Source organism: Capricornis sumatraensis, chromosome 5, assembly GCF_032405125.1.
Source record: "Capricornis sumatraensis isolate serow.1 chromosome 5, serow.2, whole genome shotgun sequence".
NCBI classification, from domain to species: Eukaryota; Metazoa; Chordata; class Mammalia; order Artiodactyla; family Bovidae; genus Capricornis; species Capricornis sumatraensis.
The window spans coordinates 47,993,118-48,017,909 of NC_091073.1; the positions used below are offsets into that span (position 1 = coordinate 47,993,118).

At 40.3% G+C, this 24,792-nt stretch overlaps 1 protein-coding gene across 2 annotated transcripts in view; it reads left to right on the forward strand.

The window, feature by feature from the left end:
• MAGI2 (membrane associated guanylate kinase, WW and PDZ domain containing 2) overlaps positions 1–24,792 on the forward strand; it is a 1,476,322-nt gene that overhangs the window by 1,305,090 nt on the left and 146,440 nt on the right. For both annotated transcript variants that reach the window (XM_068972797.1, XM_068972798.1), the window contains one exon: positions 2,786–3,046. In XM_068972797.1, coding sequence (XP_068828898.1) covers positions 2,786–3,046 — 261 coding nt within the window. The remainder of the gene's footprint in view (positions 1–2,785; positions 3,047–24,792) is intronic.

The following is a 24,792-nucleotide window of genomic DNA, read 5'->3' on the forward strand; positions in this document are numbered from 1 at the left end:
AAAATATTGCCAATTAATTTTAATAATCATTTTATGAACTCTAGGCCAGCACTGTGCAGGAATCATTAATAGGTCTGCAGACCAGGAGCAGCTCCTGGCCAGCACTTGACTATTCTTGTCAAAACTACCTCAACCTGGAGGACATTATCAATGACACCTGCCTTCCCAAACAGACTCTGTCTCCCAGTAAGCACAGTGATGATTTCCAGTATGACTGGTGAGGACAAACAGAAGCTAAACCTCAAAATTAATTATTTGATTTGAGTAGATAGTAAGTGACTGAATTTTGTATACTCATTTGGCTGTAAGCCAGAAGGATGAGTCAGGGAAATTAGTATTTTTTTTTAATGCACATGGTATTCAGTCACTTTCTGACATTTTACTAAATTATTCTAAAACAATGTTATTCATGCTCCATACCAGGAAGTGTTGTTGTAAAGAAGACAGGCTTATTTGGGTCTAGAGACAGCCAGGTAGAAAAATGGTGTAGAATCAGTTCTATTCCTCAAAGCCAATCGTTGGAAGTCGTCTTAACTCCCTGGTTTTAAATGTGCTCATGGTGTTAAAGCTAAAGAACATTGTTGGAGAGGATGAAAGAGACATCCAGAAGCAATAGAAATGTATTCTGTTAATGTATTTGACTCCTTCACTCACCCGGGGACCACTTGCATTGACTTAGACAATGATTGTCTTTCTTTCTCCCTTTAGAACCAGTGGCAGAGCCACTGTGAGTCATTTACTGCAAAGACGGATAATTTTTCTTTGTTGCTGCTGTACTGACGACTGCAGCTCCCAACCCCCTAAAATATGACAGCCAGAAAATGAGATCTTTCTTGTCACTGCCTATGACATTTAGTTACTGATTTGGTCCAGTAAATTGGGGAGCTTTTCAATTTAATGTTGCAGCATAATAATTGTTTGTTTTTCTTCTTCCTGACTATCTCTAATCACTTTATTTCCAACTTGTACAAGGACTGATAAAGGACATGTGTGCTTCACCAAGACAATAACAGCTTGTCTTTGGATGATGTTTTCTGGTGGAGAGGGTTCATTTTACAGGCAGTTTGAAATTCTGGTAGAAAAGAGGAAAAAGCTTTGACATTGACATTTTTTGTTGTTTTTCTTTTATCACTTCAGTACATTTCTTACAGATGAATGGCATCTATTTGCTTTATTTTATTAAAACCTGATTGAGTAAATATCACAGAAAATTCAAATTTATCAAGTGATAATAAGCAGCAGCCTGGATCTTCTTCATTTTGTACTTACACATGAGAAATGAATACATTTTTATAAAGATCATTTGTAAAACTAAGTATTTTAGTAAATGCAGTTCCCTTTTCTGTAGGTATCAGTGTAACAAAACATCTCTTATAGTCAGTGCTCTTGCTCCCTGATTTTTGAACTGACTTTGATTTTTGAAACGAAATGATTTTTCATTTCAGAATGTAATTGCAGCTTAAGTAAGAAGCGCTCATTGGAACTTTGGCTAATTTTTTTTAACTTGCCATATGAGACAACTTCCAGTATGCTAGATAGGAAACCATATCTAAAGACCCAAAAAGGAATCATTAATTATCATTATTTTCATCATTATTTTCAATCTTAATGTCCCTCTTTTCCATAAATATCTTTTGAGTATAGATGGACAGGGAGGCCTGGCGTGCTGCAGTCCATGGGGTCACAAAGAGTCGGACACGACTGAGCGACTAAACTGAATCAAATAGTAAGATGGAGATGAAATGGCCATTTTTCTAATTACAGCATTCTACATGCCTGCTTAAGGTGTTTTTTTTTTCATCAGAATACCAGAACCTAAGTATTATTGTAAAATAACAAAATTCTTTCTTGGATGATAGATCAACTTTCAATTTAAAACCTAGCTTCTCTTGGCTGCCAACTTTCTGTCATTTCCCCCTAAAAATATACTTACTTTCTCATGGAAGTATTGGCTTGGTTTATCTGGTTGATATAAACTATATTTTGTAATAATACAGAATGTAAATGAACAAGGCTTCTAACACCTCCCTTAGAGATTCAAAGTTCATCATTCCTTAGCCTGATATCATTGTTCGATTTGATCCTAGAGTGAGCAAGGTAAGTGTTTCCCACCTATACAAAGTGAATTAACACTTCAAGGCTAACAGGGTCTCACAATATTAAATAAAACCATGGCTGTTTAGTAAAATTGCAATAGGTCTCTTACATGGACATACCCTGTTAGCCCCAGCTACAATCAGCATTTCTTAAAGTGTGACCTTGAAACCTCATCTAAATTCCTGGGCTCAGTTGTTCATTTATCTACTGAAGAAACTTCTTGGGTGGACTTTGAAGATGCATATTTTGTACTAGTTCTTTAAGTAAGTTCTATGTGTAGTACAGTTTAGGATTCTGTCTACCTGTTTGATGGCCTTTTATGATCTGTCTTAAGATCAATTATTATCATGAAACTAAGAAGCCCTATATTTCAAACTAGATGTTGTCTAAGGGAGTTGTACTTTTACCAAGGAGAATTTATAAACAAGTAACAGCACAGGGGGGACTTGAGGAGGGGTTTTACTTGCATTTGCTGAGAAGAGTGGAAGGGGACAAGACCTAGGGGCCTCCTTAACCAGGTTCATAGCCTTTTAAATACTCATCACATCCAGAGACTGGGAAAATAAAAGCCAGTCAACCAGTCTCGTAACAATGCAGGTGTCTGGAACAGTGCCCAGTGCACAGGAGATGCTTGTTCATTCAGACTCTGGCTTAATAACCGGGTACCTGTGTATGATGTGTGTTCCAGGGGAGCCCTGCCCAGAGAATGGGAGGAGTCCAGGCTCCGTGTCGACCCACCACAGTTCTCCTCGCAGTGACTACGCAACCTACACCAACACCTACAGCAACAGTAACCATGCCGTCCCCACCAGCAACGCCTCTCCCCCTGAAGGCTTCGCCTCCCACAGCCTGCAGACCAGCGACGTGGTCATTCACCGCAAAGAGAATGAGGGTTTCGGCTTTGTCATCATCAGCTCCCTGAACAGGCCAGAGTCTGGATCCACTATAAGTAAGTGACTGCTCTGCCTGCTTTTGAATAAGAAGTCATCTTTTCATTGTCTGATGGTGGGGATCCCAGACAAGCAGACCAGAGAACTGTTGTGTTCATAAATAAATGTGCAGCCTGAAAGTCACAGGCTACGGTCACAACTAAGGCATCTTTAATACTTGACCAGTCAAACTGCTGACTTTGGCTTAGAAAGAATGCACGACTACCACTGATGTCCCCCCAAACCCACAACCTCCATGAAAGCTCTTCATTCATTTTATACTGGTAAGAAAATAAAGCAGAGTGATGTAGGAGTCTTGCTGTGAGGAAAGGGGCACTCCTGTTCCATAGAGTGAGACCAAGACATAGAACTTCGCAGGAGCTAGGCCATGCAGGACCTCATACACCCTTGGGAAGGAGTGTAGATTATAGATTAAATCTTTGGGAGCCATTGGAAGGTTTTAAATGGTAGACAGATATCTAACTTAATATTTTTAGAAGATGAATTCAGCTACTTGTTAAAAATGAAATCAGAGGAAAGAGAGCTGGAGTGGAAGTGTGAGACACAGTGAGGAGGCCTCTAAAAGAGTCCTGTGGATTGTGCTGATATTCTGTAATGGATAAAATATCAAATCACTGTGCTGTGCACCTGGAACTAATGTATCATTGTAAGTCAACTATATTTTAGTAAAAAAATAAATAAATTTTACAATAAGTAAATAACTTAATAAGACAGCCCTGGAGGTCCAGAGGTTCTAGTACCTTTCCTTAGGGTAGAAGTTGTGGAATGGGGGAAGTGGATGATTTTACCTTCAGAGGTTCCTCCAAATCTCTGGTTCCAAGAGTCTGTACAACAGGTGACAGCCAGAGGTTATATTTCTCTTCTGATCAAGCATCTTTGCAGATTCTCAGCTTCTGCAGTGGTTTTTCTTTCAGCCACACTATTTCAAAAGTTACTTGTCAGCCCGCAAGCAATAGGACGGAAGTGACAGGAAAACTTGTTCGATTTTTATGTTGAAGTGATTTAGCCCAAAATGGTGTGAATAGAAACACCATAATAGAGAGCAATAAGAGGGGAAAAAAAACAATAATTGAGTCATGTTGTGGTCCTAAATTTTGTATGAATTGTGGTTGTTCCCAGCACATGGCAGGGGATACAGATGTCAAACATGCTCAAGAAATCAAATTGTTGAGCATGAATATGAACTTTTTATGATAAAGTTAATGTTAGCAAAATACTACCAGGACTAAATGCCAGAGAATTGCCCTGTTTAGCTTTAGCTTTGACAAATTCAAGAGTGGAAACTATAGAAGCATTAAACCTCGTTGAATATGTATGGAAGCTAAATTGCATACATCTGAAAGTACAATTTCACTTATCTTTTTCTTCATGATAAGCCAAAGAAATAAATCCAGTCTTTAAGTGTAGAGTAAAAGCAGGATTCTGTCAGTGTGGTGGATTCACCAAGATTAAAAGGACACAAGACTAAAGATTTTCATGAATTATATAAATAGTTTTCCAATAATTTACACTTGGGAAAAACATTCACAGAGAGCTTTTGTAGCTATTCCAGTCATTCAAATTGTTTGTCGGGACAGGATACCTGAAGGACTGCAATAAAACAAAGTATACTGCCACAATGAGAGTGTTAAGTATGTACATAAGGTCTCATTTTTATATGAAGTGTAACAGCATAATTGCTAAATGTATAGGAGGATGTGTGTACGTACACACATGCACTTATTACGTAAAGAAGCCACAGATGATTTTTCTCTTGCAGAGAAGATACATGCATGGACACATTTGGAGAACACCAGGTACCAGTGCTTACAATTAAATGTGGATTTTTCTTTCTGCCAAGTGACATTAGACTGACCTCAAAAGAGTAATTCTACCCCTTTTTGAAATGGTATTATTTTATATCACCCTGAAGAGTGGAAATAGATTCTAGCGTTCATGATACTTCTTAGCTTCTTCTTTTTCACATATTTATTTCTTTTCAATTTAAAAAAATTGAAACACACACTGTCCCTATGTTCCATGGGGAGAGTAGCAATTACACTGATAGCACATAGTGTTTACAGCCTATAATTTGCAACATGCAGCTAAAAGGTTCCTAGACCTAATACTGTTTTATACTTAACTTTCATAATAATTTTCAACTCCAATTTTGGAGAGAAAGGCTAAGCACCTCCTTCTTGTGCCACACAGCCACTGTCAGAAGATCAAGGTTCCCTGGGCTCTGGGAGACTGGGAGAATCTGATGCTGTCAGGAGTCACAATCATTCCCGGGGCTGTGTCGTGTTTCTCTTAGTTTCTTATCTGAGCACAAGATCTTGAACACATTTGTAGTTTATTTTTAAGGCTACTGAAACGCTTTCCTTAACAGACAGGCGCTGTTATTTATGCCTTTGATAGGTGTACCATCACATTTAGGCGAGGAAGTGGTGTGGGTATAATCATACTGCCTGCATCTGAAACCTGGCTTGTCACTTACTAGCTGTGTGACCTTGAAGAAATTTCACAACCTTTTTGGACTTTATAGTTTCCTTGGATGAAAAGAGAAAGTAATTCTAATACCTGTGTTATCAGGTTGCTATGAGGGTTGAGGGAATTAGTACATATAAGTGCTTAGAAAAACTCTGGCCCAGAGTAAGCACTAAGTATGCCCTTGTTGCTGCCTTGACCACCTTGCCTGCTAGGAATCATCACTGCAATCGGCTCACTCTTTTCGGAGTGCAGAGTTCATGCTGGCTGTCAGTTCAGCCTGCCATTTGTCAGTGCCCCCCACTCTCCCAAAGCAGCTACATCTGAGCCACAGATGAGCATCTCTGAGGGCCAGCGCCCCCTCTCCCATGCTGACCTTCTGGGTGCAGAGTCTTCCCGATCCCCTGGGCCAGCAATAGGGGCGGTAAGAGCAGCAGTGTCGACACAGCAGACCAGCAGACCTTGCTGAGGCTTCAGGCAGGAAGTCTCCCCAGACTTCACTAACCAATGGACTAGAAGAGGCGTGGCAGACGTCGGAATGCAGACTCAAGGTTGTACCTTCTAGACTATCCTGCAAACCTGACGTCTCTATTGACTGTATCAAAGAAGAGCAGAGATATGGAGACCCTGTGTAAGCTTCCCTGCCCTCCAGATAAAGAGAGCATTCCCTTCCCCAGCTTCTTCAGTCCGGGTGGCAACTTTGTCAGGGAGGCCAGATGTTTAACCAACCAATTGGGAACTTTGAAAACCAGCAAGCTTCCTGAACATTTTGTCCCATTATCCAAAATACTGTTTTTGTTTTTCAGACCTTAAAATTGAACTCAAGGGAAAACAAAGTGGTTTGCAAACCAGAACCTAGGGTAACAGTGAACTGTAACAGACATTTGCACTTAAAAGTGTTTGAAAGGATTAAAAAAAATTTTATATAGAAAGCTATTCATGGCCATGTTATTGATAAACATTGAAAGTTGGAAGTAATGTTAGAAGTTTCTCTAGAACTGGAAACGTTGGTATATTTGGAAAGTTCAAGGCATTTGCTGCCCATGACTGACTCTCCTGTCATGCTTGCTGAGGTTTTGTACCAGGATAAAGAAGGCTCAGGTAGGCTTCTGACTCAGAGTGGATCAGATGCCTGCTCTATAAAAATGCCCCAGTGGCCACGTGCAGTGGGGTTGACAGGTCAGTCTTTGGGCCTCCCTAGTGAAAGGTCTGAGTCTGACATCCTGTCACCACAGATGCTTCCTTCTCTGACCTCAAAACCTGTTTTCCCACCAGCGGTTCCCAAGAAGGGCTTTGACACAACTGATAAAATAACGTGGTGTTTAGTGTCCTGCTCTTATAAAACCTATGAGGAAGGTTATGTTGAAATGTATGGAGTCAACATGCCTGAGCATCTCAGACATCGGTGGTGGAGGCCGGCAGCCTGTTAAGCAAATTCATAAACTTAGGTGCAAACAAACTGAAGGTCAAGCATGCTCAGGACAGCAACCGTAACCCAACCCAGGCAGGAGCAGTAGAAGGGCAAACACTTCAGCCTTTCTTTCCCTTATTCACATTGTCCCAGTGTCATCAACTGGCTTCCGTTTCTTTACTGGAAATGCCTCACTGGTCAGCACAGTGCTGACTCTTCATCTTTCAGCTCTGGGCCAGAGTGGAAAATCTTTTTTCCCTCACGTGAACTTTCTCTGGCACAGGTGGGGAGTACAGACTAGGTCATTGTTGACTTTCCCTAATGCCCCCTGCAATCTGATATTCTAGGGAAAAGTTAGTTTTACTTTGGTAAAATGCCGTGATGACTGGCAAAGTTCTTAATGATATCCATAGGCCCTGGTGTTGAAAAGTTATTCTAGAGATTCAGAAGCTTATCCAGTGGCTCTTTTGTGACATTTTAAGTGTAATTTACCAAAAAGGATGAAATAAAACTGAACAATCGATAAAGAAATTTTTTTCCCACCTAACCTCAGCCCGCCAACCATGCAGCCATTGAATATTCATTTGAGTTTAGGAGAGGTGCAAATTAAAACCTAAAACCAAGACGTCTATAGTTTTGCCCTAACACACAGAGATTCAAAAGAAATGAAAAGTGCATTGGACAACAAGTCCGAGCCTCTCTCCAGCTCATCCACTGACTATTGTGTCCCTTGAGTGAGTCACTTGGTTTTCCTGTGCCCATTCCTTGTGTACGTGATCAGGAAAAATGGTCTTAGTAGCCTCTTTCAGCACTAAATTATATTATGCCATGAATCCTCATGGAAATAAGATATTAGGTTAGGTTTGTCTGTGTGTGAAAAGCCTTGGATAAGTTTGAGGCCTGACTTATATTTTTCATTGTCTTAAGCTATCACTTTAAACTTCTGTTAAAACTTTCATTTTCGTTATATTTTTAGAGTGCTCCTCACACTTTCATTTCTTTTGTTCATCTTATCCTTTGTCAGGAAATGATCTGAACATACCTTAAACATTAAGCTCTTACACATACGTAACTAGCTCCCCTTTTAAGGCATTTTAAGGCAAGATTTCCCTCCTTCTTTCACTTATAAAATTATAGCATTTGTGTATTGCACTGAGGTAAAATGAAGGAGGCTGATGGAGGCAAAAGACAGCCACGCCACGGGGCTCTGCCCTTCACCTCAGCCGGCCATCCTCGGGAAGCCGCTGCTCTCGGCATACCTGGAACCTTCAGTGGAACACTCGTTTTAATGTCCCATAGTCACAAAGGTCTGCCCTAAAGTGAGGCCTTTGAGGGGCTTCCCAGGTGGCACTGTGGTAAAGAATCCTCCTGCCAATACAGCAGACGTAAGAGACGCCGTTTCAATCCCTGGGTCAGAAAGATCCCCTGGAAGAGGCCAGGCAACCCACTCCAGTAGTCCTGCCTGGAGAATCCCATGACCAGAGGAGTCTGGTGGGCTACAGTCCATAAGGTCACAAAGAGTCAGACACAACTAAAGTGACTTAGCACGGACACACAAACATCAGCAATCAGTGAGCGGCCCATCTTACATTTTATTGCTTTGGGTTATAGCAGTGTGTTTTCTTTCAAACTCTATACTGAGGTTTGTTCAGTGATCACCTTAAAAATAGAGGCAATTGGTGCTACTTGTACTACTGCTGGGACCCTGGCCTTTTCTAAATCAACAATACCCCAGAAGTTGTTGCCAGAAGGTTTCTGAAGTTATACCCATGCAGTGGAATTAGAAAGTGAATCTTGTTGGTTTCTCTGTCATTGGTTTGCAAAAGCAAGTTCCCTTTCAGAGTTCTTCAGTTCAGTTCAGTTCAGTCACTCAGTCATGTCCGACTCTTTGCGACCCCATGAACTACAACACGCCAGGCCTCCCTGTCCATCACCATCTCCCAGAGTTCACTCAAACTCATGTCCATCAAGTCAGTGATGACATCCAACCATCTCATCCTCTTCCATCCCCTTCTCCTCCTGCCCCCAATTCCTCCCAGCATCAGAGTCTTTTCCAATGAGTCAACTTTTCACAGGAGGTGGCCAAAGTATTGGAGTTTCAGCTTTAGCATCATTCCTTCCAAAGAACACCCAGAACTGATCTCCTTCAGGATGGACTGGTTGGATCTCCTTGCAGTCCAAGGGACTCTCAAGAGTCTTCTCCAACACCACAGTTCAAAAGCATCAATTCTTCGGTGCTCAGTTTTCTTCACAGTCCAACTCTCACATCCATACATGACCACTGGAAAAACCATAGCCTTGACTAGACAGACTCTTGTTGGCAAAGTAATGTCTCTGCTTTTGAATATGCTATCTAGGTTTGTCATAACTTTCCTTCCAAGGAGTAAGCATCTTTTAATTTCATGGCTGCAGTCACCATCTGCAGTGATTTTGGAACCCCCCAAAAATAAAGTCTGAAACTGTTTCCACTGTTTCCCCATCTATTTCCCATGAAGTGATGGGACCAGATGCCATGATCTTCGTTTTCTGAATGTTGAGCTTTAAGCCAGCTTTTTCACTCTCCTCTTTCACTTTCATCAAGAGGCTTTTTAGTTCCTCTTCACTTTCTACCATAAGGGTGGTGTCATCTGCATATCTGAGGTTATTGATATTTCTCCCAGCAATCTTGATTCCAGCTTGTGCTTCTTCCAGCCCCGTGTTTCTCATGATAAACTAAAATATTCCCTTAATCCTTGAGTGAATCTCTACTTTGAATTCCTTTAATGACATAGTGGCTTTTGCTTTGAGTTTTATGCTAAAAGTAGTTCGCTAAGGAGGTATGATGATTTCATCCACACCGTTAATGTGGTGCTTTTGTAACAAGAAATATGGTAGAGCAGAGGACTATATATAAAACACTAGTTTTCCCTCAAATATCCGCTTCTAAATGTAACTCATAAAACCATATGATAAGCAAATGTCTTCATAATCTTCTAGAAAATCTACATGTTAATACATAAAAAATATAATAAGGTGTTCAGTCTGTGCTGATGTACATATGTTTTAAGGCAAACCAACCTTTTCACATTTGTACGTGTGACTTGATTTCTGCTTTAAGAAGTAGCCAGGGGCTACAGTCTGAGTAGAGTGCAGTTTTTAATGAAGCAAAGTTCATCCAGAAAGGTGGCACTTTCTGTGTATAATCCAATCTTCCCATAATGAGTCCTTGATCATAATACCCCTGATAAAAAAATATCTACAGAGTAAACCTCAAACACACCTCTCTTACATGCGAGACCCTAAGTTATATAAACACAGCCACTTTTTACCAGTAGCTCCTGACAGTTCCGCTCTATCAAAGCTGGTTTAGTTACCCCTGAAACACAACTTTTGCTTTCCTCCCCCATAGTCCTTGTTTTGGCTGCTGCCACTTGAAATACCTTCTTTTATCCACTAATAAATGTCATCAAGCTTTTCCCCAGGTACTGTACTAAGAATCTTCCACTATGTTTAATTTTCACAGCAACCCTATGAGGTAGAGAAGTGAAATTTGCTCAGTCATGTCCAACTCTTTGCAACCCCATGGTCTGTACAGTCCATGGAATTCTCCAGGCCAGAATACTGGAGTGGGTAGCTTTTCCCTTCTCCAGGGAATCTTCCCAACCCAGGGATCGAACCCAGGTCTCTCACATTGCAGGCAGATTCTTTACCAGCTGAGCCATAAGGGAAGCCCATGAGGTAGAGACTTCTGCCCGAACAGTAAGCATCTCTTACAAGCAGCTCAGAAATCTCTCCTTAATTTCTGAATGAGAGCCTGCCTGAAGCCTCACCCTTCTTTCTTAAGTGTTTTCTGCAGTTGTTATATGAAATTCTTCTTCATTTTGTTTTTTGTTGGTGTTTTTTGTCTTCTAACCTCTTGATTGTTGACTGCTCTGTGATTTCCTTTATCTTATGTCTTCTTACTCTCACTGTCGTTTTACTTTTCATATGTTTTGCTAACCCTAAATGGAAGTTCCTTAAGGGCAAGAAATTATGACATTTCTTTAAATCCCTCACAATTCCTGGTAGTATGCTCTTCAAAGATTTGTCACATAATTTATGTTGGTGAGGTAGGGTTGGATTGGACTCTCATACAGTGATCTAGCCCTGCCCTCATCAAAGTTTGAATGTTCTCTGCTCCAACTCTCTATATACCTAAACCTAGCTGTTCTGTCCCTTAAAGGCAGCTCGACATATCTCTGAGAATGAGCATAGAACTCAGGAAAGGAAATGTTTGCAAGCTGGTCCTTGTGCAGCCTGAGAAATTATACCATAAGAGAGTGGTCCCAGATTCTATACAGATTTCCCATCAGTTGTGCTTAGCCTAAGTAAATGATTCCACAGCAACTAAGGACCTAGTGAAGTCTTAGGTGAGAGAGCCCTCTAAGAAATCAGGCCCTGGTGAACCAGGAAAGTGCCCCAGGAAGACCTAATCATGAGGATCTGGGTCACCAAACCCTTGTGCTCTGAAGGGCCAGACTGCAGGTTTCAGTGTGCTCCCTGATGCCCCTCGTCCTGGCACTGACTGTTCCTGGAATGGCCATCTATCTGTATGAACACCATCTCAGCGGCAATGATACCATCCTAAGCAGGAAGGTTTGGATGGCAGCCCAAAATCCTTAGAAAAAAGTATGACTTCAAATTATTTATTCACTTCACAGACCTCGTTATCAAAGTAACCCCTATCTGTTCCAAGTGAATGACCTCTGAATCACATTAGTTCTTCATAGGATCATACCCAACTAAAACCAGATGACTAGAACCTATTGATTAAATTCAACTTTTTTTTCAGTCCTGCACATGACTAGTTTTGTTCCCAAATTAAAAGTCAGCTGCCGAGGTCTTAACAGTAAACAGACTGGCAAACAACAAAAACAAGAAAAGATTTTGCATCAAACTCTAAGTCCTCTGATATCCAAACATCCACACATGTATTGACTAAAATGTAAAAACAAGTGCAAGCATTTTATTTTCTTAGCACTAATGAATTTAAAGATCAGACTGAAGTGACTTAGCAGCTTAGCAGCAGCAAACTGTAAAACAATAATAATAAACCCAGAGAGATACAGCATCATTCTTATTTATTTTCAAGAAGAGGAACAATGCAGCCTATCAAAAAAAATCTGTGAGTGCTCACATTGCATTTTTTTAAAATTCTTGACCATTTTTCTTATCTGAATGGAGCTCATAAATCATAATTTTTCCCCACTAGGAATTATTTTTCAGGAGGGTTTTATCATTACGTTCAAAGACTCTCCAGGCAGCAGCAGAAGGTGGATGTCTTCTTAGCTACTGTTTCCTCTGGGCTTATGTCCTGCAGGTCCTTGTTATTCTCTGGATGGTACAGGGAGATCACAGCTGTGAAAAGAGCCCAGACTAGGTGTACGGGAGCTGCCTCTACCAGCAGAAGATGCCCATGAGGTTCAAATAAATTCTGAGCCTACAGTTCACTTTTGCAAAAGGCATATTTTCTTTATAATCCATTCAGGGCCTCATGTTGGATTAAATTCTCTGTGATTTTGTTTTTCCTCTTTTTTCCCAACAATCAACCACATTAAAAAAAAGCTGATTCCACAAAGACGACTATTTTAAAAGCATGTTGTTAAGTGAACACAGTACTGTTATTTAATCCCCATTTTCTAGCTATGTTGAAAGAGTGTCATTAGGGAATATTTTCCCACTTGGGCTGGGATAAATAGCATTTCTCTTTGTGCCCCTGCTTTCACCAAGGACTCAGAGAGTGCCTATATCCAAATCCGCCCTGCCATACCAAATCCTGGTAAGAGTTCTCTGTGTTTGTTCACTTGACCACCAATAATTTTGACATTTATGCTGGATTTTTTCCCAAACAAACCATTGGCAGTCTTTGGTTAGAATTATTCCTAAAGATTAATCAGTCAGCCTCCTCTGGGTTGATGATCACTAGGCATTCCAAACGTGTACACTGTGCCAAAGAAAATTAACTAAATAGTGGGGCCTGCTACTGGCATATTCATTTCCCAGTCTGATCTCTTCCAGATCCTCTTTCTCTAAGCCAGGCAACAGTTTGCTCCACAAACATGCCCAGATGTTGGGCACCTGATGAACCCATCTGCTTTCTCAAGGCTGAGGTGCCCAAAACCTTCTGTTCAGAGACTGTTCACAATATAGATATGTTTTTATGAACTCATCATAGAGGAGGGCCTCCCAGTAAACAAGAGCACATAGTTTAAAGGGTGTTCTGACAGAGAACAGTTGAAACTACGTGAGGTAGAAGAATATTTCCACTTAGAAGTCTTCATTCAAATGTGTTTTAGGCTTGCTAGATGAACAGCAAGATGAAACATAGTTTAAATTCCTGTATTTAAATTTAAATTTGTATTTAAATACAGTGAAACCTTTATTGTATTGTTTGCCAAGTGTTTTAGCCTGTGCAGACTTCTATAATAGAATGCCACACACTGGTAGCTTGTAAACACCAGTTTATAGAAATGTATTCCTCACAGTTCTGGAGGCTGGGAAGTCCACGATCCTGGCACTGACAGCTTCAGAGACTGGTGAGAGCTGGCTTCATAGACAGTGTCTTCTCACTGCCCCTCACATGGTGAAAGCGATAAGGGAGCTCTGGGTGGCTCCTGTCATAAGGGCACTAATCCCATTCATGAGGGCTCCAATCTCATGACCTAATCACCTCCCAGGGCCCCACCTCCAAATAATTGTCGCTTTGGGGATTAGGTTTCAACATATGAATTTGGAGAGGACACAAACATCCAGTTGCTAGTGTAAAGTTAGTCACTGATAGTGATGCTTCCTGGGGCTTAGTGGTTAAGAGAAGGCTAACAGGTATACTTTCAGCTCCAATCAGTGTATAGACTCACAAGCTTTAAAGCAGGCCTCCTAGTACCTAAGTTCATATCCCAGCTGAGTCGATACACAACTGCATCTTCCATACTTGAGACACTAATGCAAGCTATTACCGAAACATGTTTTCCAAATAAAATACCTTGAATACATCAGGACCTCCCTACTGCCACTGCCAAGGCTTGGAAGAGGCTCTAGGTTAGCACTTTGCAGTAGAACTTTCTGCAGTGATGCCAGTGTTCTGTCCTGCACTAAACAATACTGTAACCACTAGCCATGCTCATGTGGTTATGGAGCACTGGAAATGAGGCTACCGTGGCTGAGGAATTAGATTTTTAATTGTCTTTCAATTAATCAAAATGGCCATTTGTGGCGAGTAGCTACCATGTTGGGCTGCACAGCTCTGAGCATTGCAGTGGCCTTTGTGTCCTCCCTGCCTCCAGCCTTCTTCCCACCCTCCTACCCTTAGTCTAACCTTCATACGTCCACTCTGGTGCTCCTTCTAAAACAAATCTGATGATATCATGTCTCTCCTACATCATTAGTGACTTCTCATTTGGTCTTCAAATAAATTCCAAACCCGTGGCCACAACCACTAAGGCCTGCCATGATCTATCCCCTCTCACCTTCTTCCTGAGGCTCAACTGTTTATGCTGGTGGCAACCCTGTACCCACACTGCAGACTCACAGATCTGTGCCTTTGCGAGTCATATCACCTGGGACTGTGATGCTCTCCCCCGCCCTTGCCCACCTGGAAGAGTCCTGTTCACCTTTCAAATGCACACTAGGCAGCATTTCCTCCTCCTCCACTGTCCTCTTCCCACCTCCTTTCTCCTGCTCATTCGACAGTACTTCTTTTAACTACTCTCTGTTTATTTCCACCCAAAACCCTTTCTTTATCACTCCCTGATTTTTTTACTTTTCTCTCATTTTTAAGGTTTAATTATAGATAGTAAATTGTACCCTTTTTAGTCTATCGCTTGTGAATTTTGACAAATTCTGTGTCTGTTTTTGTAACTGCAACCACTTCCTTAACCAAGGAAGTCAAGCCCTCCACCCACTCCCGGCCCAGGCAGCCACGGATTTGTTTTCTGTTCTGTAACTTTGCCTTTCCCCGTGTAACTGGAATTACTCAGTATATAGCCACTTAGCAGAATGCATTTTAGATACATTCAGATTGTTTCATGTGTCAATATCAGATCCGTTTAAGTTGCTGAATAGTATTCCTTTGTGTGAATGTACCACAGCCTGCTTATCCATTCCCAGTTGAAAGATATTCTGGTTGTTTCTTGTTTTGGATGATTATGAATAAAGCAACTATGTACCTTTTCATATAGGTTTTGTGTGAAAATAGGTTTTTGTTTTACTTGGGTAAATATCCAGGGGTGGAACTGCTGGTTCATGTGGTACCACTTTCCAGCATGACTGCTCTATTTTGTACTTCCCTGGATGAGGGCTCCAGGTGAGCCACATCCTTGCCAGTACTTGCTGTTTCCAGGCTTCATTGATTTTTTTTTTTTTTTTTTTTTTAGCTTTTCCAATAGGTGTGTAGTGCTTTCAAGTTACATTTCTTCTCTAAAACTAAATATATCGAGGATCTTTTCATGCACACTTTTGCCATCCTTATACCTTCTTTTTCACTTTTGGTCTCTTCCCTGTAGACTGTAATTGGTATTTCACTTTGAACAAGGGAACACATTTTGAGGTTCTTCAGCCTTTGTTTTTTTTACTTCTCAATCATTTCTCATGGTAGAGTAATAAAAATCATCCTATGATGATGATCCCAAGTGAAGTTATTATGAAGATGTATGTCTGCTTAGTAAAAATGAAAATACATATAATTGCTATACTCGAAAGTACAAAGGATTAGGTAAAATACATATAAGCTGAAATTCAAATGAAGTTAAAATGTGTAATAGTTGGATAAGAAAGAAGGATAAGAAAGAAAAATTATATGCAGTAATGGTCCCACATTTCAAATAAGGAAACTGACATGATTTATTTGGCCATTCAGAGGTCACACTGAAAGTTGTTTTCAAATTAATATATGATCAAGATCTTCTAGCTCTTGAACCCTTTGCTTGAGGGTCTCTTCATGTTTTATCCAGCCATGCGAAATTGCATTATTTCAAGTTAAAACATGATCTACCTTGGTGGTGAAACTTTGGCTTCTGTGAGAAACTAAGCAGCCAATAAATATTCATGTAATCTTCTGGATAACATATTGAAAAGGACAGCTGGCTCAGGAGGGATCATTTGCCTGGGTTAGTATCTGTTTCCGTTTACATTAAGAAAATATTGCAAGAAGTTATTATCTACCTGAGGGCTTACGGGAATACAATGAAAAGCTGATATTGCACCTGATTGCTTTTGACATTTACCTATTGTAACAGGGAAACTGTGAAGATAGCCAAGTGACTTTTTACAAAACACAATTTCAGAAGCTATAAAAGGAAAACAGAGATGGCAGAGATAGAATACACTGCCTCTGTAAAGATGAGAAACATGACTTGTCAGCAACACCTGCTTGTAACTATCAACCATTTCTATTGGGCCTGCTGAGAAATTACTGAAAGCCAAGTACACTGATGGGTGTGAATTCTCAAAGGCAGTCGAGACAGAGAGAGGAAAGAAAGTGTGGTTTCATTGAACATTTTTAACACAATACCTGGGGTCGATGAAATGTAATTTTATGACATGTTCTGAACTCTTGAAAATAAATCAGTTATCTTTTATATTTTATCTGTCAGGGCTACAGGAAACAGCAGGACTTTTAAAGTTTGGGTCCATAAAATATTGATATTCTTCTCCCAAATAGATTCCAAATCTTTAGCTGGTACACCAACATATTGATTGCAAAAAATAAGATTTACAGAAGATATTTTCAATTTCTAATTAATGATGTCATTAATATTTATCTTTTCCCATTTCTTAGACACCAATAAAATGGTAGTAAATAAAGAAGAAAGGGATGGCTATGAATGGGGGAGGTACTTTACAGACAAAAATATGGCAACTCATTTTGTAAGACAAAGGAAACCAAAAAGAGAAATGAATAGCACTGACCTGCCCATTTTCTTTTAGAAACTCAGACCAGCTCAGAACTTTGAAACCTTTGGGAAGAATAGAAAACAACAACCATGGCCACCAGACGTGAAATTTGTATTTTTAAAACAGAAAAGCAAGCAAATTAATGAAAGAATAAAAGAAAAAGTGGAACAATAGCAAACTTCAAAGATCACTCACTTACATACATAGAGAATATTACCATCATAAAATAAGTATGCTGCTGCTGCTAAGTCGCTTCAGTCGTGTCCAACTCTGTGCAACCCCCTAGACGGCAGCCCACCAGGCTCCCCCATCCCTGGGATTCTCCAGGCAAGAACACTGGAGTGGGCTGCCATTTCCTTCTCCAATGCAGGAAAGTGAAAAGTGACAGTGAAGTCGCTCAGTCGTGTCCGACTCAGCGACCCCATGGACTGTATAGAACGCTATTAAAAAAAACACCCGTGGTGGATTCACGTCAATGTATGGCAAAACCAATACAGTACTGCAGAGTAAAATAAAGTAAAAATAAAAATTAAAAATAAATAAATAAATAAATTTAAAAAAAGAAAGAATTCTTAGGAAGTGGAAATATCTTGACTAAAGTAAAAAATTCAGCAGAAGGATTGAAAGTTAGAGTAAAGGAAATCTCATAGGCAGTAGGACAAAAAGAAACAGTATGAAAGAGATGATAAAATTAACAGATCAATCTAGGAAGTCAGTATCTAACTATTAAGAGTTTCACAAAGAGAGAGCAGAAACAGAATGGAAGTTATCAAAGATATATTATAATAAAAGTTCCCTAAAGCCACACTAAAAGAAATGTCTCCATACTGAAATGAACCAAAATGCATCACTGCAAAACTTTAGAACACAAAATGTACAGGACAATCATAAACATTTCTGAAAGGAAACAGAAAAATAAGTAGGCTATATACAAGGGGAAAAAAATCCTAAGGAGTTCAGACATCTTAGTAGCAACACTGGATGTTAGAAGACAGTAGAGCAATGTCAGCAAATTTCTAAGGAAAAGGGAATTTTTCAGCCTCAAATTTCATACAACCTAGAATTCAAAGCCAGAATTCTATTTCAAATGAGAAAGTAAAGCTGAAGAAGTTTTCACACAGTAAATACTGAACCGTTACTTTCTCCCATGTATAGTTTCTAAAGGAAGATACCATAGGATGGGGTTTAGCAAGAGGAAAGAGTGTATTAAAAAAAGACTCAGGATTTTCTGACTGTGTATTCCACCTTGGAGAACAAAAGGAATTCACCTGGGGTTGGTTGGTTGGTTTGTTTGTTTTTGACAAATTCAAACTTTAATTTTTTAAATTTTTATTGAAATATAAAATGTGTTAGTTTCTGCTATATAGCAAAATGAATCAGTTATACATATACATATGTCCCCTCTTTTTTAGACTCCCTTCCCATTTAGGTCACCACAGAGAACTGAGTGGAGTTACCTGAGCTATGCTGTAGGTTCTCATCAGTCATCTCTTTTATACATAGTAGTGTATATATATCAATCCCAATCTCCCGATTCATCCCACCACCCCGCTCCACCTTGGTATCTGTAAGTTTGTTCTCTACGTCTGTTCTCTATTTCTGCTTTGCAAGTAAGTTCATCTGTACCATTTTTTTAGATTCCAGATGTAAGCAATATTATTTCTCTTTCTGACGTACTTATTCTACATGATAGGCTCTAGGTCCATCCACATCTCTGTCAGTGACACAGCTGTGTTTCTTTTATGGCTGAGTAATATTCCATTGTATGTATGTAACACATCTTGTTTATCCATTTCTCTCGATAGTTCAGTTGCTTCCATGTCCTAGCTATTGTAAACAGTGCTGCAGTGAACTTTGGGGTACATGTTTCTTTATAAATTATGGTTTTCTTCAGGTATATACCCAGGAGTGAGATATCTGGGTCATATAGTAGCTCTATTTTTAGTTTTTACTCCATAACGGGAAAATCTTGGGTCACTGATTTAACTCAGTGATGGAAATATGCATTCTTTTCAGAATTTTTGGAGGGAAATGCAAAAAATGTTGAGTAGAGTTGATATTTGACTTAGAAGGACAGATTTTCTATATCAATTTCAGACCAAAACAGGTAATAAAAAGAATGTCCCAGCTGCCTGGCAATTAGCAAGGGAAAAAAAGGACTTCTTGGGATATACAATAAAGTGAAATGTATTTTTACAGTAATATCTAGAATGGAAGTGTTTCCCCATCTTCTCCCTCCCCAGCTCCACATACCCCCATGCATGCCTTTCTGGCCACCTGCAGATTTGAGGGGCATGACTATTCTGAAGTTTCTTTAGCTCCTGCCACTCTCCTGTCTAGACGTTTTGTCAGATGATGAGGGATATAAATAGTATGCAAAGAATACAGAAACTCCTTCAAACGTGGTGTGTTAGTCACTTAGTCGTGTCCAACTCTTTGCAACCCCATGGACTGTAGCCTACCAGGCTCCTCTGCCCATGAGAACCCAGGTCTCCTGCATTGAAGGCAGATTGTTTACTGTCTGAGCCTCCAGGGAGGCCCTAAAATGTCTGTAACAGTAAAAGTCTACTTAAAGAAAGAGAAAGAAGGATATATGCTTAGTGGATGCTCAGTAATGAGTGACTTGTAGGAATATTTAATGAAATAAGAGAATTAAGGTAATTTTTAGGCCTCTTGAATCAACATATACTGAATCAAAGATCTTTAAGAATATAAATAGCAGCAGTTACTTGGACTGTCTCTTCTAATGATGTGCGTGGGAATGAGAAATGCAGCCTTCACTGGAGAGAGACATTGGTTTTGCCCCTTCCTCCACCATCCTTTGTGATAATTTTTCTTGATAACATACCATATGCTCTCTTACACCTTCCATTGCAAACACTGAAATGATACCTAGTGGTATAAAGACAAAATATACTATGAATATAATCACGTTGTTGTTACTGTTCGGCAGCCAAATTGTGTCCAACGCTTCGCAACCACGTGGACCGCAGCACCGCAGGCTTCCCTGTCCCGCACCAACTCCTGGAGTTTGCCCAAGTTCATGTCTATTTAATCGGTGATGCCATCCAACCAACTCATCCTCTGTTGCCTTCTCCTTCTGTCTTCTGTCTCTCCCAGCATCAGGGTCTTTTCCAGTGAGTCACCTCTTCGCATCAGGTGGCCAAAGTATTGCAGCTTCAGCTTCAGCATCACTCCTTCTAATGAGTATTCAGGGTTGATTTCCTTTAAGATTGACTAGTTTGATCTCTTTGCTTTCCAAGGGACTCTCAAGAGTCTTCTCCAGCACCACATTTCAAAAGCATCAATTCTTCAATGCTCTGCCTTCTTTTCTGTCCAGCTCTCACATCTGTACATGACTACTGGTAAGACCATAACCTTGACTATATGGACCTTTGTCAGCAAAGTGATATCTTTGCTTTTCAACACAGCATCTAGGTTTGTCATATCTTTCCTGCCACGAAACAATTGTCTTTTAATTTCATGGCTGCAGTCACCGTCTGCAGTGATTTGAGAACCCAAGAAGAGGAAATCTGTTAATGCTTCCTGCTTTTCCACTTCTATTTGCCATGAGTAATGGGACTGGATGCCATTATCTTAGTTGTTTTTTTAATACTGAGTTTTAAGCCAGCTTTTTCACTCTCCTCCTTCACCCTCATCAAGAGGCTCTTTAGTTCCTCTTCACTTTCTGCCATTAAAGTGGTATCATCCACATATCTGAGGTTGTTGATGTTTCTCTGGCAATCTTGAGTCCAGCTCGTTACTCATCCAGCCTGGCATTTCTCATGATGTGCTCTGAGTATGTTAAATAAACAGGGTGACAATAAACAGCCTTGTTGTACTCCTTTCTCAATCCTGAATAATTCAGTTGTTCCATTCAGGGTTCTAACTGTTGCTCCTCAGATAAGATGGTCTGGTATTCCCCTTTCCATCTCTTTAAGAGTTTTCCACATTTTGTTATGATCCACACAGTCAAAGGCTTTAGTGTAGTCAATGGAACAGAGGCAGATGTTTTTCTGGAATTCCCTTGCTTTCTCTATGATCCAGCGAATGTTGGCAATTTGATCTCTGGTTCCTCTGCCTTTTCTACACCCAGCTTGAACATCTGGAAGTTCTTGGTTCATAAAATGCTGAAGCCTAGCTTGGAGGATTTTGTGTATAACCTTACTAGCATGGATGAAGATGAGTGCAATTGTCCAATGTTTTGAACATTCTATAGTACTATGCTTCTTGGGAATTAGGATGAGGATTGACCTTTTCCAGTCTTGTGGCCACTGCTGGGTTTTCCAAATTTGCTGAGATATTGAGTGCAACACTTTAATAACATCATCTTTTAGGATTTTAAATAACCGCTGGAATTCCATCACCTTCACTAGTATTTTATTGGCAATAGAGCTTTCTAAGGCTCAGTTGGCCTTCCCTGGTAGCTCAGAAGTTAAAGCATCTGCCTGCAATGCGGGAGACCTGGGTTCAATCCTTGGGTTGGGAAGATCCCCTGGAGAAGGAAATGGAAACCCACTCCAGTATTCTTGCCTGGAAAATCTCATGGACAGAGGAGCCTGGTGGGCTACAGTCCATGGGGTAGCAAAGAGTCGGACACGACTGAGCGACTTCACTTTCACTTTCACTCAAGGCTCAGTTGACTTCACACTCCTAAATGTCTGGCTCTGAGTGAGAGACTGCACCATCATGGTTATCAAGGTCATTAAGAAGATCTTTTTTGTACAGTTCTTCTGTGTGTTCTTTCCATCTCTTCTGGATCTCGTCAGCTTCTGTTAGGTCTTTACGATTTCTGTCCTTTATTGTGCCCATCTTTGAATGAAATATTCCTTTGATAACTCTAGTTTTCTTGAAGAGATCTTCAAGAAGTCTAGAGATTTCTTGAAGAGATCTCTAGTCTTACCTTCCTGTTGTTTTCCTCTATTTGTTTGTTCATTGAAGAAGGCCTCTTTGCTATTGTCTGGAACTGTGGATTTCGTTTGGTATACCTTTCCCTTTCTCCCTTGCTTTTTGCTTTTCTTCTTTCCTCGGCTATTTGTAAAGCCTCCTCAGACAACCATTTTGCCTTCTTGCATTTCTTTTCCTTGGGGATGGTTTTGTTTGCTGCCTCCTGAACAAGATTATGGACCTGTGCCCATAGTTCTTCAGGCACTCTGTTTACTAGATCTAATCCATTGAATCTATTTGTGACCTCCATTGTATATTCATGGCGGATTTGATCAATTACATAATTTTCAGCACCCATGTTCGTTTTCAGTGGAAAATGAAAACATGATGTCCTTATTTAGAAATTATTAGGAAGATGAGGATGTTGAAAGTGCACCACTGAACCAAACACAAGACCCTTTTGGGTGTAGAAATCTGTGCATAGGTCACATATGCATGAAGCTAGGCCTGTGCCTACAAGTTCACCAAATCTTTCCAAACAAGATGAGGTTGCTAACTCAACCTCATGTTCCAGGATGGGATGCTCAAGTAATAGCTAATTGCATTTCCTAATGCAATGAGTTTTCTTTTGATTACCAGTTCACTGTCAGGAAAATAATAGCATACATGTAAGGTATGGTTTATGAGGGTCTACTCCTCTTCAACCATGTGGTTAACTTTCTAGGTGGTCTTTCTGCCCCTTGAAACAAGAGTTCAGCTAGCTTCCCATAATGCCAGTGGTAGGGCCCTCTTTCCATTCTCTCATCTGACTATCTTGCTTGTTACCTACTGCAGGGTAACTAAACTGTTCAGCCACAAGAGAATGACTCATGGGAGCTGGAGAGGGGAAAGTGCACGTTTGGAATCTGCAGTCCTTAAAACACCAGCTGCTCGGTTTTGGATTGCACATTATTTGGCTATGAAATTCAGAGAAGACGTTTTCATTTTTGGAAATCTGAATTTTACAGACTTCTAGAGAAAAACAAGTCATGCAGTCTGTTTTTTTTTCTTAATTTTACCACAATAAAAAAAAAAATACCAAACACATGTTTTCCCCATAACTTCACCCCCTGACAACCTAGAAAACCTCTTTTGAAGGACGTTGTGTCCCACTGCAGGAAGGGAGAGAATCTAGCTGAATGGGCTTGTCACCATAGAATATTCTCATTCGGGACTTCTAGGAAGGAGAGAGGTGGAAAATGAGCAAGATTAGCACTAGGCTTAGGTTTCCGAAGGCCCCCACCCCCCCACCCCCAGAAATCAGAATCCATCATCATATATTAGAAATATCCTGTGACAGTTACTCTTCTGTTCTGTATATCTGGAGAAGCTGGGCAAAGGCATCATATTTGGGCTCTCAGGGAAGCATAGAAGCATAATGTTGGTTGGAGGGACCCCATCCACAAAGCATCCTCTCTGTGCATCTCCCTTCATAGATATGATGGCACCCCCTTTACTATCATGCGTTTTTCACTAAGGGAGCTGCCACTTAGCCTAGGGGCCATGTGCTCTCCCTTCCCGAGAGTGGCTTCCTTTTCCTTATCACTCTGTAAGTCCACACCTGGACTCAATAATCCATCCCACCTTTCTACTCTTGTATGTTACTTGCACCACAGATTTTCCACTTGTGTTTTGTTTTAAATATTTGGTATGATTATCCCTGGTCTATGCAACTGTACTGGGAGATTTCTGAGGGCAAATGCCATGCATTTATTTTATTATTGTCTTCCCCACTGTACATAGCATTTTGCCTGTTACTCAGAAGATACTGTGCAGGAATGTGTTAATGATAGAATTACTGATTTTCCTACCCTGACCCACAATTTTAAAACTAGGCAATAGATAATTTTCACAGGTGATTTTAAGAAAACCAACTGGAATCATCTAGTTAAAAAAAATTCTTTTCATGTCAGGTCATAGATTCTAAACCCAGACTAACTTCTGTCGCCTCTTTAAGCTAATGATATATTGCTTAACCTTCATAAATTAGTGGAATTGTGAGCTAATGAGAATTGATACTGTTGATTGCCTTTGAAGTATTTATTTTTGTCACTTTCATTTCAGAAACTTCTCCCTTGTAAGTTTGACATGAATGATGCAGAATTCACTTTCCCCATCTAATGCTTTCCTCAATATACAACTCTGCTTCATGGGGTCTGTTAACAAGGAAATAATTAAATGTAAACATGAGTCACAGGCTCTTCCTTTTCTGAAATGAGATACAGATAAAACAACAAGGAAATATCGGGGGGAAAGGTGGGAGGAAGATCCACTACTCCCTTCAGTAGGATGACGCAGCTAAAAATTCCATGACTAATCCATCACCAAAAGATTCCGAAAATACACACCACCAGAGCAAGAAAAGCCCTCCCGCCTTCTGATGGGAACTGACCCAAGGGAGAACACAAGCGCTCATTGGTTGTCCATTGACTGAAGGTGTCTGGATAGACCATAGTAGGTCCCAGAAGAGAAACCCACACCCAGAAGGGAGGATCATGGCTTCCTGTAGTGGTTATGGCTAGACACCCAAAGAATCCAGACCTTTAGAGCTAACTTAGAGACCATCTGGTCCAACTGATTCTGTCTGAACACTCTTACTAACACAAGTTTGCCGTGGTGAGCATTGCCAAAAGCATCACTTCATCTACAGGAAAATATGAAACATATTGCCGTGTAAGTGCACAGTAGTGTTTTACCCAAAAACGAATAAAGAAGAAAAAGATGGGTTTCTTTTTTCCATAATTTATGTGATTTGCAATTAAAGGAAAATTTCCAACTAGTAATATGTTGTCTCCCTTCCAATGTCAGTATGCCCAAAGCCTCGTGACATATTGCAGCTTTTCCCAAATATCTGTGTATCTTAAGAACACTGTGTCAAGAGGCCTGATCCAAAGATTTGATTTATGTTGCTGCCTGACAGCTGATGTCTGCAAGGCATGCCATCTAAATGGACTGCACTTCAGCAGTTACCTTAATCATCAATTCTCAGAGAATTAATGACTACCATTCATCCCAATAATAGAAATCAAGGTC